The sequence below is a fragment of the Pinus tabuliformis genome, chromosome 1_2, assembly GCF_031772625.1.
Source record: "Pinus tabuliformis cultivar Carrire ecotype Pingquan chromosome 1_2, CPIR1, whole genome shotgun sequence".
NCBI classification, from domain to species: Eukaryota; Viridiplantae; Streptophyta; class Pinopsida; order Pinales; family Pinaceae; genus Pinus; species Pinus tabuliformis.
Window position 1 is genome coordinate 176,385,295 of NC_142298.1, and position 18,935 is coordinate 176,404,229.

General features: G+C 39.8%; 1 protein-coding gene across 3 annotated transcripts in view; it reads left to right on the forward strand.

The window, feature by feature from the left end:
* LOC149205062 (putative RNA 3'-terminal phosphate cyclase-like protein) overlaps window positions 1–18,935 on the forward strand; it is a 93,999-nt gene that overhangs the window by 14,586 nt on the left and 60,478 nt on the right. For all 3 annotated transcript variants that reach the window (XM_089394882.1, XM_089394883.1, XM_089394884.1), the window contains 2 exons: window positions 2,445–2,725; window positions 2,966–3,115. In XM_089394882.1, the coding sequence (XP_089251008.1) occupies window positions 2,521–2,725; window positions 2,966–3,115 (355 nt within the window). In that variant the 5' untranslated portion in view covers window positions 2,445–2,520. The remainder of the gene's footprint in view (window positions 1–2,444; window positions 2,726–2,965; window positions 3,116–18,935) is intronic.

Consider the following 18,935-nt stretch of genomic DNA (forward strand, 5'->3'; position numbering starts at 1 on the left):
TTCACCTTCGCTGGGCTCCTCTCTTCTGCGGCCAAAACAAAGCTCTTTATGCACCATAGATCTTGTCATAAGTCTGCGGCTAGGGCACATTGTGACAGCTGACTTAGGGCCTCATAGATCAGCATTGTAGGTCTCTTCTAGACCTGCGTTTAGGGCAGCTTAGGGTCTCTTCTAGACCAGCGTTATAGAAGCCTTCTCCACTGCGTTAAGGCCTTCTTCACCATGACAACGTTAAGGGTTAGGGTATCTCCTTTAGCGTAGAGCTTCTTTACATTAGGGCAGCATAGATTCTTGGTGATGTCTCCTTCCACCAAAACCCAGACGAGTGGAGAGGAGAGATCACAAGAGTGTGTGTCTAAATGACTTTCAAGGCACCTTTATTTATACTAAAACGTTGAGCATAAGTGGGGGCAATTTGGTTGCTGGCCGACCTTGACGAATTGTCCCATAACACAAATAAATTCATATCTCCATGAATACTTATCAGAATCGGATGATCTTTAGATCAATCCTACACCTCTCGATGAGAGGAATCCAAGAAAAATATCTGCCATAAATAAGATGACCCACATGGAGTTTGGCCCTAGTTGCCAATTTTAACATCATGTCACAACACACCACATCTCTACTTATCACAGTATCCCGGAGGAAGACCACCCCCACACCCACACCCACACTGTTCGTAATATATCAGCTGAGATTATTGAAAGAAATTATCCTTGGGCATATTTTGATGGTTCGACACAACTACATGGCTGTGGTGGGGGTATCTTACTACACATCACAAATAATCATTTCTATAAGATACAGATGGGACTGGGGGATGGGACAAATAACTTTGCTGAACTCATTACACTCTGTCATTTATTATATTTTGCTCTTGAGAAGGGATGTCGTCGCATTCAGATTTTTGGTGACTCCAAACTTATCATAAACTGGTTTAATCAACAATCTGCATGTCATGTACACACACTCCGGAATATATTGGATGAGACTATGATGCTGAAATCTCAATTTGATTATATCTCTTGTCATCATATATACAGGGAACGCAATCAAGTTTCTGACGGACTATCCAAGGCGGCCTCGCACCAGCCATGGGGGCTTTGGATGATCCAACAACAGACTGATCAGGACTTCTACAGATATTATCATCGACCATATGAGGACCAACAGCTGAATGGGGCCGACAGACCCTGATTTTGATTTTCATGACTTTTTGATGTATTTAAAATTTTGCACTGTATATTTATGTTCAGATTTATTTGAGAAACATATCATATGTAAATATTAACAGTCTCCCAACTTGGGATAGTTACATTTTTGGATAGCACAACACAATCAGTGGCATGACCACACATGGAGCATATGCTTCTAGCATCTACAACATATAATTTTCAACTCATTAATGAAAATTATGATTCTTCCTTGGGGAAAAAAGACTATAGCCTACAGGTTTGGATAGACTATTTCATCCTATTTTGGGCAACTAATACATAGTGGACATTATATCAAGATACACAGAGGGCTTGGTGCTCTTGTTTAAATGTTAGTTCCAAACCCTTGTACATGACAAAATCCAATGGAAGTGTTCCAATACCCCCCAATCCTAAAATCCTGAAAATTGTTAAGTCTGCCAGATTTCGAGTGAGATCTAAAATTCTACTTTCTCCATATGAAATCCAAGGAGGTTGGAACCACTCAAACATCCTGAAACAATTAATGGTAATGTTAAAAAATTGAAGTAAAAGGATGAAAATGAAAGATAAAGGAGAATGTCACTATTATTAACTTTACCATTAATTACAATGCAGTAGTAGGGCTCTAGGGTTGAATATTTGGCTGCCTCACTCGTAATTTTTATTTTGAAATATTAAATTTGCACTCCAAGGGAACCTAGTTGCATTTTATGGAACAAACTGGTGAATTCTATACAGGAACTGGCTGGTTTGGTACTGAACTGGACTTTTCCGGTTTTGTGCCACTGGTTGGACTGGTTAGGGCTTGAAAATGGCTGGACGTGCTGGTTCAACCAGTTCTGGTCCGGTTCTGTTAACACTGCTTTATAAGGATTATGAATGCTTATGTACAAATTGACATTTATTACTTGATACTAGGAACTACACTTGTATGATCCAATAGCATGAACTTCTGATTACTAATCCACAAAAAGCTCAAATTCCAAAGCTGTGGCTTAGGCACAGCACATGTTCAGTAGTTTTTGTTGGAATCATATGATCTTTTGTTTTGGATTAGCATTAGATGCATATGATGGAAAATATTTTCCATCAAGTTTCATCACAAAGAAGTATACTGTATTTTCATTCCATTGTGGTTTGTCGGACATTAATATAATTATCTTATCTTATCTTATTGCATTATGAGTAGATATGTGATAATGCATTTAAATATAGTAAACCCTCATCTTGAGTTTATGTTTGCAGGTTTTGATGAACTTTATAACCTACTGAAATCAAGGAGTTCTAGATCAGGATTCAAGGAACATCAGCTTAGGTGAATATGGTGAAAGCGTCTACCTTACAGCTGCGTGGCACACAACATTTTCGTCAGCGCCTTGTATTGTCTACATTGTCTGGCACTGCAGTGCGTATTGAAGATATCCGAGCAGATGACACATCACCTGGTTTGCGAAATTATGAGGTCTCCTTTCTCCGCCTAATGGAGAAAGTAAGTGATGGTTGTGTTGTGGAGATCAATGAAACAGGTAACAATGTCTTGAGGGCATTTCCTTTTGTGCATGATGTTTTTTGTTTACAACAATTTTCAGTTGCACCATGATTGGTGAACAAACATAACCGTCTTTGGCATGGTGATGCAAATTGCCTCTAACTTGTTTCTCAATCAAGCACATGCATGGAGCCCTGAGTATTCATATGGACTATAGATTATTCTTTTGTTATTGTCTCATTCATCTTGCAATCTCATCGAAAATTTTTACATGCAGGAACAAAGCTAAGATTTAAGCCTGGTTTGCTTGTTGGTGGAAAACAACTGAACCATGATTGTGGCCTAAGTAGATCAATAGGTTACTTCTTGGAGCCTTTGATTGTTTTGGGGCTCTTTGGCAAGAAACCTCTTTCTATTACGCTTAAAGGTATACCTTATGGACATCTCAAGACTTATTTGCATTTTCAATCTGACCCTTGGTAATTATTTTCAGGTTTCATTAATTGTTTGTGTTCTTTGGAAAAGTTTAAAATGTCATTGCCAACTTTCTTGTTAGTTTGGTCTTTGTTGGTAATGAGTTTACCACACAATCAATTGTTGAGTGTCCAACCGTCATCCATTTGCACTCTTGTGAGTGAACTGTATAAGCTTCTCGTCAAAGCCATGCAATGGGACTATAGAAGTTTAATTGCATATCCTTATGGAGACCTACTGACAAAAACTATGAACTTGGATTTTTCATCTTGCTTCAGGGAATATATACATGATAAATTACAGATATAAATGTGATTTATATTGTGTTGGATTTGGTCACTTTGTGAAATACTCCATAAGACCCCAAATGTAAATAGGGGCAATTCTTATGGTAACAATCTATGGTTTGAAGCTAATTTTATTGACATGTGTGAAGAGAATCTCATGCAAATTAACTGAATTTGAGAATGAAAATGAGAGATCAAAGGAAGAAGGCTATATTGTGGAATTAGACTTCAGTCTTGTCTAAAATGGCGTTGGCAATATCAGGTGGATATTGTTCTTTTACTGAGCAATCTGTACCTTGTAATAACTACAATGGAAAATTTCCTCAACATTCCATGAGCGCGACCATTAATGTGAATTTATGACATTATCCATCTACATACTTTCCATTTTTCTCTCTAACTGGTTTTAATAGCAATGATAATGTGCCCACAAGTGAAATCCATCATAATTAGTTCTTTATGTAGTTTTTGGACCTTCAAAGCTCATATACTGTTATCTATTTTGTGGCTATCTTTTGTTATGTTGTTTTAGTATCTTTTGTTTTCCATTTAAAGGAGTTTTGACCTAAATTCCTACTTTTCTTAAATGTTTGGTAGAGCAAAGTCCTATTTTGTGACAATTTTTTTCCCATGTTCTTTACCCTGTCTTTCACAATAAGTGCATGCTTCATGTCATTTAGATGTGATGGAAGCTATACTAAGTTCTTCAATCTCTATCCACTTGTAGGGGTATAATATTTAGTCCTAAAATCTATTTCTCAAAGTGGTTGACAAGGGGGCAAGTTCCTCTTCTAAATTCTGATTCTGGGGCAGATTAACTCTTTTTTTTCCTGCACAGGACTGGTCTCCATTTCATTGACTGTTTTTTACCTCTTGTGTTTACTCCTTTGCATCTTTAGTTTGTTTTTATCTCCAGGAGACGCCTTGAGTGCTCCTGCATTGCCATTATTGTTTGATGTGCTTTTGAGTCCCATTGACCTATCTTTGCCATTTTAGACATTGACATACTTGCTTTCTTTTTTCTTGGAAGATTCAAGCTTCTATTATTTTAGGTATCACCAGGATTTGTGGATGATAAAAATTTAACTACTGCTTATTGTTCAATATTGGAACATAAGCAGTTTCATCCATTAGCAAGAAACACCATGTTGTTTCACTTTATTTTGCTGAGGAAGTGTACAGGGTAGCTGTGAAAGGGGCATGCGAGGCAGTTTGGCTTAGGAGATTATTTGCAGATTTATTGATTGAATAGAGTGGGCCAACAGTTCCATTTTGTGACAATCAATTATCAAGGTGTTCTAAATTGAGCAAATGTTCCAATTTTTCTGTCCAGTTTTCTTTATGTCAATTCGAGACATCATGTACGCAGAAAACCTGGATTTGGTCTTAGGGATCTGTTCTCTCTCTCAGTTCTGTTATAGTTTGTGTATACAAGAAAGCATTGTAAATTTGTCCAACTTTGTCATGATAAGAGCACTTTTGTTGTATTTTTCCTGCCTACAGTTGGGTGCCATCTTTATGTGCTAATGAAATCTGAGGTGGAAAAGGCACTCTTTTTGAGCCCCCTATTTTGCCAGTGATGGGTATTGTTTGTTGTGAGTTCCAGATCAGCGGATGTGGCTGCTGGTTTAATTGTCTATAACTATCAGGACGGTGTTCATATATCACTTCTTTTGATCTGGCTTTCTTTCTTTTTTTCTTGCATGGGTAGCATTGGATCAGACTCCTGTTTGTGCACTGTTCTGGTGCCAACTCAGCAGTCAAAGAATTGTGGAGTGAGGGTGCTGCTATGGGCTTGATTTGAGCTTGAATTTGACATGCTTTGATTGTATGTCATGAGGGTTATTTCCAGCAGATTGAAGCTCTGTTTTCTATGCCCAGTTTATGCATTGTTTTGAGGAGTATTCAACATGCACATCAAGGCACAGATTTGTGACTGTTTGGGTTTCTTCATGCATGCACAATTAGTTATGCTAAGTCAGGGTGCAACCAGTAGGAGAGTATACCTTTTGAGCATTAGTTTTAGAATCTGTCTCATGCTGAACTACTTCTGCAGTTGGACTGCCTTATCCTCACATCATGAAGTCCATGGTGGGGGTTCTTAGTTCTATTTTCAGAGCTCATTTTATTCCAAACTCAGGAGGAGGTGGGCACATGTCTTGGTTGCTATTTCGAGGTTTTATCTTGTATTGTTCTTGTCCTATGGAGTGTTTCACTTGAGGAATATTTGCATGCATTGTTTATTCCAGGAAAATATCTCAGTTCAGACTTAGTGCCACTAATAAAGGCAGCTTTATGTGCCTGGAGGAGTAATTGGTTTCTTGAGTCTCCTTTTTCTTTTGCTATCAAGACTCAAACCATGTCAATGCATTCTACTAGAGCTTGTCCGAGTTTTAGAGCGAGGTTGACAGGGAGACACAGTGTTCATGAACAAATTCATGGCTGATTATTGATAGATATGTCCTGCAAATCTCCCAACACCCTTTTGGTACAATATCTCTCCCTCTCATAACTATGACAATTGCACAACATCCTTAATCCCACGACATTCCAATGATTAAAGTTTGATTTGAGAATTATCAAAATTTTCACTAAGATGTAAGGGTAACATTGGCGTCAAGTTTAATGCACCACTTTTTATGCAAACCATTTATCCTAAATGAGATTTAAGTTTCAACTTCCAATTTCTCTCCTTCTCGAGGTCTTAGTAAGTTGATTTGTAACTTTATGTTTTATGTGTATACTCTCTTCAATGGAAAGCTTGGCTATATGGTCTGCAACCTGATTTGTTGATTGTCTGGACTCTGGCATGGACAAAATGGGCTCCTTGAAAGGGTTTTGAGACTTTTCTTAATTTCTTCTAAGTACCCTTGCAAATGATGGGTTGGTGAATTATTTTTATTGGGTATGACATCTGTGATGAACTCTGAGTCACCCTAAACGATACCATTTTGATAGTTAACTTTAAGCTTTAGTGACAAGTTGATTCTAGTGTTGACTACTTCAATTCCTATGGATTTATGAATCTTTTCTCCCAAAATTTTGAACTAATGGGCTTCACAATTTCCCGCACTTTCCTTGTTAACTGCATTGCACTTGCATCATTTGGTTTGCCTTTGGCTGCCCCATCAAAGTTGATTTTGATCCAACCTTGCTCTAGAGGGATCTGTATCTGGTGGGAGGGAAAGCCATCACTAGAGGGTGTCCTTGAATAGATGGTGGTGATATCCATGTTTGTTTTTGAGGATGTTAAATTGTTTATTAAAGTATTTGTAATCTTGGATATTGGAAAAGTATATTGGAGGCATAATATTTTGCATTTATGTACTTGTATTGTAACCTGTATTGATGTTGTGTTTTGAGTTCACTGTAATCACTGTATTGTACGTATTATTTGGGACAGGTTTTATAGTATATGGTTTTTTCTTTCGCATTTGGACCACTTTGACTCTTGTGAAAACTTCATTTTTTACTAAAATACTTATCAATAAGGTTAAATGTGTCAAAAGATTCTTTTTGTGCCTTTTGTCCTCTAGATGTCCTGTAATGAGTACCCCTTCATCCTTGTGAACACTCCATGAGCAACCTCGTGAGCACCAATCATAGTGAAGCTCTAGCTGTTGCAACACCCATTCATGAGCTTCTTGGATTTGTGTGTGCTTGTGAGCTTGCATGGCATCAGAGCTTCTTCTAGATCCCTTCCTTGTCTTCTCTCCCTGTCATCTTTAGTGACCACCTAGGCTTCCATAAACTGCTCTCCCCTCCTTGTCCTATTTGTTTTCATCATCACCCCCTAAATCCTCCTAGAATTTCCCTTATTCCCCACATTCCTCCTAATCTTCCCTATCGTCATCCTTGACCTCCCCTACCCCTTGACCCTTTCTTTGTCTTCCCTAGTCGTTTCCGTCCCCCCTATCCCCACAACCTTCATGACCTCCTACCTATTGTCCTCAACCTTTTTTGCAAGCATTGCACCTTCCTCAACCACTTTTCGCCTGTCCTTGTCTCCCTTTCCGTCTCTCGTAACCCTCACAAGCGCTGGTGTTTCTTCATTGATCCCCCCAATCTCGTCTCTTGGTTTCCCTATTTCTTGCACTTTATCATGCCCTTGCCCCCCTACTTGTTTCCTCAAGCATATGGATCATGTAGCATTGTCACAACAAACATTAACCATTTATTTTCTCCAACAACGAATCTTGATGGGAAGGCATTTGTAGACAACAAACATCTGATGAAGTATAGTCCCATGGCCACCCATCTGGTTGACGTTTCTTCTTTTTCTCTAGTAGATTTCTGCATTTGGGTAGCACACATAAAAAATATCTTGGCAAGATTCAAGGAAGTTGAGTCTGAAAACGGTTGGCCATGCTCTGAGGTTTTTGATTTCACAAACAAGGTGGTGGAAGTGGAATTCAACAAACTCAAGCTGAAAGAATTGGTCATTGAAAGGAAAAATAAGGAAAACCTACTTTCCCAAATCTCGTTTGGGGATCCTTCAATATTGCATCTAAAATTGCAAATGTTAAAAACATGCAAGAGGTCCCAATAGTACTGTTCAACTGGGAGATGAAAATTTAGCAACAGATTCTAAAGTTTAAACTCTTTGGTACATGTTCTGGAATCTGAAGGAGAAGACGATCCCCCCCACTTGTCAAAGTCAAACAGGTGGTTCAAGCCAAAATTGTAGAGGAAAGCTTTAAGTGGGATAAATAGCTAAATTGTAGGATGTGAAGACTCCACTCTACTTCTTTGGACCCTATGCAAATGAGCACTTCTTGTCTTCATGGTGTTCTTGTTCTGAAGGACATCTGCCTCGAGTGATGTAGTATCCCTAGGGAATTTTTGCCCTTAGGTTTATAAAATCACAAAATAAATTGACTAACTCTTACAGTCTTCCTTTCAACTCTAAACAGATAAAGAGAACACAGCCATATAGTCGAGCAGAAGGTTTTCACAAAACTCCAATCGTTCATAGTGGTTCCAATTTATCATCAACCGCCCCTAGGTCTGTTTCACCAGTGGATCTGATTGTTTATACATAACAATGGTAGTCTAATAATATAAACTAGCAGTCCTATGTGTGATTGCGACAATAGTAATAACTAATATCTAACGAATCAATCTGATACAACAACCAATTTATAACCAATATTATAAGATAGTTATGACCTGTGTAACAGTTTGGTCTTGGCTATTATCAATCCCAGCGATGCCTCAATTGGGCTGGCCAACCAGCTATCTTACACACTCGTAACTCAACTGCTGCCCCAAACTCGTCCTTTGCTGCCCAGACCTAAACAGTTAACCAACAGTGCCTTAGAAATATAGGCCACAGCCTTCCAGATCTCCTACGCAGTTGTTATTACCTTTGCTGCCACTGGGTTGATTGCTGTTTATGTTCCCACGTACTGAATGCTTGCTTTAACAGGCTGTTATCTGTGTTTCCATCCCTTCTGGTCTGCGGAAAAGGGTCACCTTAATATGTGGTGCTGGCTGGGATAAGGGTAGCTCCTTGCTCCTGCTGAGGTTGGTTGCCGCGTAGGCAATTCACACAGATTTCACTTCTTCATGGTGGGAATGCCACACCTTGAGCAGATTCTTGCTTGACTGCCCAGAATAGGCCCAGACCTCGCCCAACCTTGGAAATATTCCTTGATTTGCGCAGTGTTCTGCCCTATTTGCCTTGGGATTCCCACAGAGAGCTCTTTAAAGGAGGGCGCTGCCTCAATGAGACACCAGAACTATCTGATTGCTCCTCCAATGAGACACCAGAACTATCTTACTGCTCCTCCAATGCTTTGCTGCCCTATGCCACAGAGCCACAACATATTTTCTAAGCCAATAGCCCTCGGATCTCTCTCCTTGATTTCCAAAACAAGATGAAAACGTTTCAGAAGCTTATGTCAAACAGGTGAGAGGAAGAAAGGGATTGGCTAGGGCAGATCACAACCACCGAAACCAATCAAGGGAAAAAGGGGTCTTAAAATCCTAGAGCCTCAGCTCACAAAACAGAAATATCCAATCTACAATGATGCTAAAATGATTTTCCCTTTCTCATATTTATAGATTTCCTTTTGGTGTTTCTTTCCATATTTTAGTGTGAGGGGTCTCCAATTAGCCCCCATTGCTGGCTTCCTTCACAAGTTTTTGACATTTTGTTAAACACAACAATGGCGAAGGCAGAAGATATGAAGGATAAACATTGAATGCATATATTATTCACATGATATACATTTATAGTACATTGGAGTGACCCTTGGATTCATCTTCCAAGGTCTCTTGGACTCCCTTTGACTGTTCAACTTCCTCACCATAACCCTTAGTGGATTAGGTGTCCAACATTCCCTCCCTTAATCCAAAGGGGTATGTATGAGTCCAAGAAGAGAGCTGTAATACAAAATGTGCAAAAGTGCATGGCAGCACTAGGCTGAATGTGCTCTCTGAAATGTTGGTATAAGAGGGTGGTTTAAGGATGACCACCAACACTGGAACGCTTAGTGCAGTTCTTGGAACTCTTCCTGATCTGACAAGAAGTTGAAATCTTCTGCTAGAGGAAGTGTCCCTAATGATTTGGAGAGGGAGACCTTCAACCTGGAAAATGCAGGTCTACAACCTGCGGTGGTTTAAGGATGACCACCAACTCTGGAATGCTTAATGCAATTCTTGGAACTCTTCCAAAACTGGCAAGAAGTTGAAGTTTTTGGCTAGAGGAAGGGTTCCCAATTATTTGAAGAGGAAGAAGCTCAACCTGAAAAGGGAGGTCCCAATCCCGCATAGATGGTTTAAGGCTGACCACCAACCAAAGGCATGCTCAGGGGCATCTCTGTCTCTGGTTACAACTCTGAATTTGGTATGGCAGGTTGTGGATCAGGCTCGCTTGATGTGGCTTTGAAACTTGTATATTACCATCACTCCCCCCCTCGTCAGATACAAGGTGAGATGATGGAGAAAACTCAACTGCAAGACTTTTCAATACTCTAGAAGAAATTATGACATATGATTGAAATATCTTCTTGGATGTTGAAGCCCATTGCCAAGAAGCGATCCATCCAAGGTGAATCTTTGTTCTTGCAGGAGGCTTGTTTTTGAAGTATCTGTTTGAAGAATGAGTGGTTTTATGACAATGCTCACATGGATGAAGATGAAAACAATGATCTTTGATATGGCCAACTCAGTCACAATGTTGGCATTTAACATTTTGTTGTTGTTGCTGTGGAAGAGGAGCAAAATTTGGAACAACTGAAGGTGCAATGTCATGAAAAAACCCAACACTATGGAACTGGATGGGCTTTGAGTAATCTGGAATATGAAAGAACACATCCTTGTCATATCCAAGACTAGTTCTGTGCTTGTTATGGACAAGCTCTTCCCAAGGTCTGATGATGGTCTTGGGGAAGTGTATGATGAATTTCTGCATCTGCATGCAAATCTGCTCCTTCATTGGGTCTAGATCAACATTATTGATTTGCTGCTGATGGGAGTCTATCTCAATGTTATTGATTTGACCACTTGCTAGCTGCTGATGGGTGTCATGATGCTAATGTTGTTGTAACTCATCTTGCTGAAGCGGAGATTCAAGCTGCAAAATTTCAATCTTGTCATGTGCATTATGTAGACATGTTTGAATGTCTCTGAGAATGGATTTATCAATCATGATTGTATTTTTTTTGAATCAGTGATCGGAGAATCCACAGTTTGAACTTCTTTATACCAACGTTTCAAATCCCAAGTGGGATCCATCATCAGGGTTGAAGAATGATGATAAAAGAAGAGCAATAAGGCAGAATAAATACTAATGAGGAAGAAATTTAAGGAAGAACACACTGTCGGCTAGAATTTTTATATAATTGTATTGTATTGTCTACAATAGAATGTATTAAATTGTTTAGTAATTCCAACACTCCATCGGCCATTTTCCAACAATTTATATTGTTGAATGCAATCCCAAAATCAAATAAATGGGTACTCCACCATGCTACAAACTCAACAATTGATAAGAGGCAACAAATTTAACAACACTGTAAACAAAGTCCAATATAATCAATCATCCAATGCTAAAGCATATGCCATATAACATTATCCAGCGTAATCAACATACTAGGACTTAAATGTAAATCAGCATACACACCAACCATGAGCAGTAATGACTGGTTCTTAATATGACCTCAACGCATATAACAACTAGAGCCTAATATAATCTCTGTGGGTGTCAATCTAAACGAAACTCAGAAACGCAATGCTTGACAACTCTCTCTTTCCAAATAATCCCATAAGTTCTTCGAGTCTAAATCCATCCTTCAATAATCTAGTCAAAACCCTGTATAAATTATTGCGCCCTATGGAGAGAACCAATGAAAGGTTAAGCACGGTCTTTAACATAAAACATATTAATGCACTCTAGATCAAAAAATATAATGAAACAACACATCACCCCTAGCTTTGGTTTCTGCATGCAACCAACAAATTTCTTCTTTTTCAAAGAAGCACGAGAATCAACGCAACTCACGGGTGACAATGCACAAGTCACTGAAGGTTCACTAGTTTTGTAGCATATGTTGAGCACTTTCCAACATACATAAGAAGAACACAGTCCTTAGCGCACATAAGATTTACATTGCATGGTTTCCAACATGTATTATAAAGCATATAACACTATACTATTCTTCAATACCATCACCATAATATACCATTCAACCTTCAAAAAAATGGAGCTACACGGAGACCAGATTTCAACGATATAAATGGTTGAGCGGTGTATATTTAGGCGGATATATAATATGCCTGTATAACGAATGAATGGATTGCACTTTCTGCTAGTCTTTTATAGCCCAGATCAACAACAAGAAACCAGATGAATAAATACTAGCGGCTATCAATAGTAAACTTAGTGCAGTTCAACTACCAGTTGACACACCAATTGCGTTACCAGTTTTTCTCTCAGCATTATGAGATCAGGAGTTTGGTTACTAGTGAGTTTGAGTGGAGCAGAGCGCCTCTTAAAGCAAGGATGTAGTCATGATGTAGTCGCTCTTTTCTTGAATACGATGTCAAGGAGGCTCAAACCTGCATTGTCTGAGCTGCAACCAACACTAGTGCTCTGGCTGACGAAGGTAAGCCGAACCGCTTGAAAGTAGCCTTCGCCATAGACACAAGAATTGAAGCAAATGACTGATTATTTCATTTTCAGTTCCCACACAATTGTCACTGGAACACTTAACTGTCTGCAAATTTCCATCGTGCCAGAATCATGCTGCAAGTCCCATGCAAGGGAAGAAGGTTTTATTCCTCCAGACAAGCAGTAAACTGTTGTAGATGCTGCAACATATAGTCACGTTGGAACTTAGGAGAGAAAAGGTTGATTGAAGACACAAAAACCCTAAGGCCCAAACCTTTACTTCGCAGAGGCAGGAAAGCAGAATGGATGTGGCTTGGTGGAAGATCGTAATGCCTTTATCCACAATTTTTCAAGTAACATTTAATCTATCGAAAGTATGATCAACAATGAAGGTGAGTGTGAGATTTTGACTGATAAGGTTTTGTCTGCGTAAGGAGATTTAGAGAGATGGGAGTCTCGTTCGAGATATTCCACCTTGAATTGAGCGATCCACAGATACGAGAATGGCATGCACGCTTGGAACTGCTTGTGCTTTTTTTTGTTGAAGGAAGCCAACCTATCGAGCAAGATGACCCAAAATGGGAAATGTATATCAGGGTCCAGAGGGAGTCATTGAGTGGAGGCAGTGGCTGTGTAGATTATTGGGATTTTGTATTGTTTACCATTTCTATAATTATCTAGACACCACTCGTCTAAGAATTAGCCAGAGGACAATCTAGAGGCGTTTTGGAGGTTGCAAGATAAGGCCTGACACACTGACAAAGAAACGACCACCAGGAGACTATTCAAGTAGGCACCAGAACTGTGATAGGTAAATAAATGCAATGCAGGAAAGACTGACACTGAAGAAAGATCGTTAAGGTTCTGAAGAGCGTTTCTTGGAAGCTGGCTTAAGCGTTAACCTCTACGCCTCTGTCGCTGCCCAAATGCAAAAACCAATGCATATTCTACAACATTCCAATTAAAAATACCCTTTCAAACTGTCCATCTCAAAATCAGAAACCAAGAATGCACCATCCAATCCTAAGTTGCCGAATGAAATCCCATAAATTTACCATCAAAATGCAAAAAATTCAACGATTTTACATTTAAAATTCTAGTCTCTGCATCAATTTCCATGACATTGCAGCATAACACCAATGTGGGCAAAACACATGTGAGAAAACCTTGAAACCTTACACAAATAGCCAGAGACACAGAGATGCGCAGGTTTACATAGGCCACAAAAACAAGTGGCTCACAAAAGATTGAGTAGATTATGAACGTACCAGCTCCGATACCATGTTAAACACAACAATGGCAAAGACAGGAGACATGAAGGATAAACATTGAATGCATATATTATTCACATGATATACATTTATAGTACATTGGAGTGACCCTTGGATTCATCTTCCAAGGTCCCTTGGACTCCCTTTGACTGTTCAACTTCCTCACCATAACCCTTAGTGGATTAGGTGTCCAACAATTTTGCCCCAATTACCCCAAATTACCCAATGTTGCCCCAAAAACATTGGATAGTGGATTCCCCCCTTTATCATTGACTATAGCCTTTGGGGTTGGATAGGCTACTTTGTACCCTACTGGCCATTAATTAGAAGGGAACATTATAGTTCCCCCTTCCCGATATTGCTTGTCCTCAAACAATTGCAAGTTTGGGTGCTGCACAATTTGTCCTCCCATCTTCAAATTGAGAACTTCCCTTCAAAGTTCAATACTTTCTTTTGCAGTTGCCATAGCCAGAACACCAGCCCTATCTCCATTTCTTGCAATCCTAAAATCAAAATGCTGGTTTCTGATGCTGGAGATGCCACCATGCAATAGTTACTGCTTTCATTCACCAAATCATAGATCAATTCTGGGTCAAGAGTACAAATTGGTGCTACTACTGAAGCAGGTTCCATGTTCAACCATGCATTTTGAACCTCCATTTTACTTGTTCCAACAGTTGCATCACTATCACATTCTTCATCAATCATCGGAGGTTCATATTCTTTACCAACATTTGTGAAACCTTCTTCTTTTGGGACTGAATGATAGCTGCTTTTAGATGAGGCGTATAGGGTTGTCATTTGCCAATTATGATCACCCTTGGGCAGTGGCCCCTTTCTTCTTGTCCAGCTATGAAAGCCTTTGCTGTTGTCTGTCAATAGACCCCTTCAGCTCATTTTCATTGATCACCTTACACATCTCATTTTAAAGTCAGGCTAATTCCAGGCAAGTTGACTCATTATCCAAAGCATATGTTGACACCTCTTTTGGAGCTAGAGGGGATAGGGTAGGAAAAACAGAGTTACCGGTTTCTGTCTGTGGTTGATTTATAGGGCTTGGTGCATTTGCATTTTTAGCCTCTTGCTTCGGTTCTTTATCAATAGATTCAAATACCTTCTGCTCTGCAATTATTGACTCCTTCTGGTACTCAGCATTTAGTGTTTTTTCTAGAAGGGCTCTCTTCCTGATAAACTCAAGGAGCCTCTTTTGTACATCTCTTGATTGGACAAGAAGACTCTTTGATGATCCAGCTCGAGGTAGCTGGCTTCTCTTCTCAGTTGCCGATTTTGCTACTACTTCACCACCGACACCTGCAACCTCACAAACACGTTCTACAGAAGGTAGCCTCACTTGACCTTCTACCATGCTGCTACAACCATCCTCCTGTATATGGGGACCTTTGTTTTCTATAGCAAAGGAGACTAGCATTTTTATTTAATGGATCTCCCATGGTAGATATATTTAAGGGTGGTCACCGCTACTCCTTTCTGATGACATGTTGAAAGTTGAAACCCAAGATCATTGTCGTCTACAATAACATGCCATCTACCACAATCATGCTCAAGGATCTCATGTAGCAGCTTGCGATCATGTTTCTCCTTCCAAATTCTGGAGTTCTTTAGTCTAGGAACTTTGTTGTAGATATCAATGGCAAACAAGTGTATAGCAGGATTTTCTGCTAATAACTTCACCTTGTCTTTTAGCAGGTGCAAAATTGCAAGGCGGACAAGAACGTCTTGTATCCATAGACCTTCTTTGGGTACACCGTCATAAAATGTCATTGAATCAGTTATATCCTCGGCAATATGAGTTAGAAAGAGAGTGCCATACTCCTTAATCTCCTTGGGAGTGTTCTGCTTCATTTGGGGAATAATTTCACTCCAATCAAAATCTCCCAAGCTGAACCTCATCAATATTTTTACCAAATTTGCATGTTGACTTTGGGTGAATTCTAGCAGTTTAAATGACTTTCCCTCACCTTCCATTAGAGGTGGTGGTTCTATCGTATCCACTCATGCTTGCTTTCTTGAAGCATGTGACTTTCGTCCAGATGAACCCGTCAATCCTCTACCTGGACTTAAAGTCTCTGCTTCCATCCAGTCACTTCCTCAATCCTCCTCTTCATCATCTGAACTGACGTCCGCCAATCCACCTAGATCTTCTTCTTCAATAGATACAACTTGTTTTCGGCTGTGCTTTCCTTTACCAAGCTCTGTTCTTTTGTCTCTGCTTGATTTTTCGCCTCTTCAACTCTAGTTGCTTCAGCCTCTTCTTCATCTACATTCTCAAAATTTGCAACTTTAAATGCCTTCAGAAATCCATTTTCTTCTTCATCAGCTAATGCATCTCCACTATTGATTTGTGCCTGATCCAGTAATCTCTCTATAACTGCATCATCATAGTGAATTTGATGTGCCCTGAAATCTTCATCATTTGAGTCAGCAAACAGCTCTTGCGCTCCATACCGTAACATATCATCTAAGTTTCTAACTCTTCCTGATTGAGGGTTGTTTGAGTTTTAATACGGCTAACAACAAGGTGCTCAAGAATCATTTTCTTCTTTGTCATCTGTGTCATTCGCTCATTCATAGTTCCATCATCAAATTCATCATCTAAATCAACCTGCTCTTGAGTTAAGAAACCTTCTGTATGTAAGCTCTCTTTAATCCTTTTATCCATTGACCTGTGTTTTTAATCATCCTCATTATTGAAATATCCTGATTGAAGCTCATTATTATCACCAGAATGAGGTTCCAGCTCACAGTCCCCATTTGGCAACACTCCATTTCAATTTCATCATTCACTGTAACAGCATGTGATTCAAGCTCAGTGGATTTTTCTACTACACACTCCAATGCAGTGACCTTGTCTACCTTTAATACAAACAAAGTTTCAAATTACTTCTCCTCATGGCTGCAGGCAATGCCTTCAATTTCCAAGTCCCAAGATTGGGATTTGCAATTCTCTTCCAGCTTGTTCTCCTCACCCACCACACTCTTTATTTCTTCGAGCTTGCAGGTCACAAAAACTGAGGGTGATAATTCAAGCTTCTGCTCCTCCATTGAAATACCCTGAGATTCATCAACTAAACACTGAAACTCAGCGTCACTGCCTGAATTCTGCCCATTTGATAAGCACTGTTCAGATTCATCATTCACAAATTTATTTTGAGCCTTGCTGCTTGTAGAACCATGACTATTCTTACTACCCCAAACATTTGAAAAACTTGTCCTTTTCACTGGATCCTTCAACAGTTGTTCCACATATGGATACTAATAAAGATCACGGATAGGGTTAGTCCAAAATTCATTCCAATCCCTCACGATTGCTTTCTGTTGTGCACCTTTACCATAATATTTGGGCCTACCTTTGTACTTAATGTCACAAAATTCTTGAAAGGTCGGGGCTGCCTGAGTATCCTCTCCTGGCATTTGATACTCCCTTCAATAATCTGAAATATCTTTGTTCTATTCAGATAGCCTACAATTTCCTGTTTTCCACCCATCTAGGAACTGGGGGAGCCAAGGTCTCAGTCTTTTGACCAGCTGTCACAGTGCTAGTCGGTCCGGGGGTATTAGGATGAATTGGGACATGGTAATTGCTACCCTCATTATTCACAAAGTGGGCAAGAAGTTGAGTCATCAGCTGCCGGTGCTGCTGCCATTGAGCAGTCATAGTTTGCACAGTTTCTTCCAGAGACTGCTTCTTCATGTCCTTCATTGAAGTGTTCCCTGAAGATCATGGGTCAGTGGTACCAACCCAGATGCTCATAGGTTGGCAGGATGCACAGCTCTGATACGACTGTAGTATCCTTAAGGAATTTTTGCCCTTAGGGTTATAAAATCACAAAATAAATCGACTAACTCTCATAGTCTTCCTTTCAACTCTAAACATAAAGAGAACTCAAACCATATAGTCAAGCAATAGGTTTCCACAAAAGTTTAATAGTTCACAGTGGTTCCAATTTATGAACCACCCCTAGAGCTGTTACACCAGTGGATCTGATTGTTTCTACATAATAATGGTAGTCTAACAGTATAAACTGTCAGTCCTATGTGTGATTGCGACAATAGTTAAGTCTAACTAATAACTCTGATACAACAACCAATCTATAACCAACTAATAAGATAGTTATGACATGTGTAACAGTTTGGTCGTGGATATTATCAATCCTAGTGATGCTTCAACTGGGCTAGCCGACCAGCTATCTTACACACTCAACTGCTTCCCCAAACATGTTCTTTGCTTCCCAGACCTAAACCGTTGATCAATAGTGCCTTAGAAATACAGGCTGTAGTCTCCCAGGTCTCCTCTGTAATTGTGATTACCTTTGCTGCCACCGGTTTGATTGTTGTCTTTGTTCCCACATACTAACTGCTGGCTTTGACAGGCTGTTATTCATGTTTCCATCCCTTCTGGTCTGTGGAAAAGGGTCACTGTAATATGTTGTGCTGGCTGGGGATGAGGGCAGCTCCTCGCTCCTGCTGAGGTTGATTGCCGCAGAGTGAACCCACACAGATTTTGGTTCTTCAGGGTGGGAATGCCACACCTTGACTAGATCCTTGCTTGATTACCCAGAATAGGCCCAAACCTAGCTCAACCTTGGAAATATTCCTTGATTTGTGCAATGATGAAGCTGCCCTAATTGCCTTGGACTGCCACAGAGAGCCCTTTCAAGGAGGCTGCTGCCTCAGTCAGACAACATAACTATCTCGCTGCTCCTCCAATGCTTCAATGCCTTATGCCGTACAACCACAACGTATTTCCTAAGCCAATAGCCCTTGGATCTCTCTCCTTGATTTCCAAAACAAGATGAAAACGTTTTAGAAGCTTATGTCGAAAGGTGATAGTATGAAAGGTTTCAAAGGAATAGCATGCCTTATCCAGACTCTCTTTGGGACATTTTCTATGATTGCCTTTAAAGAGCGCGCTGGCTTCATGGAGGTCCGTGTTCAAGGTAGTGCCACCCTACCTTGAGATATTTACATAGCAATTTTCCAATTTCCCCCAACTTATTCGATCTTCACACTTCACAATGAGTATGATGGAGACCCTTTCCTCAATTTATATGTAGATATTTCTCATTACTTTAAGTGATA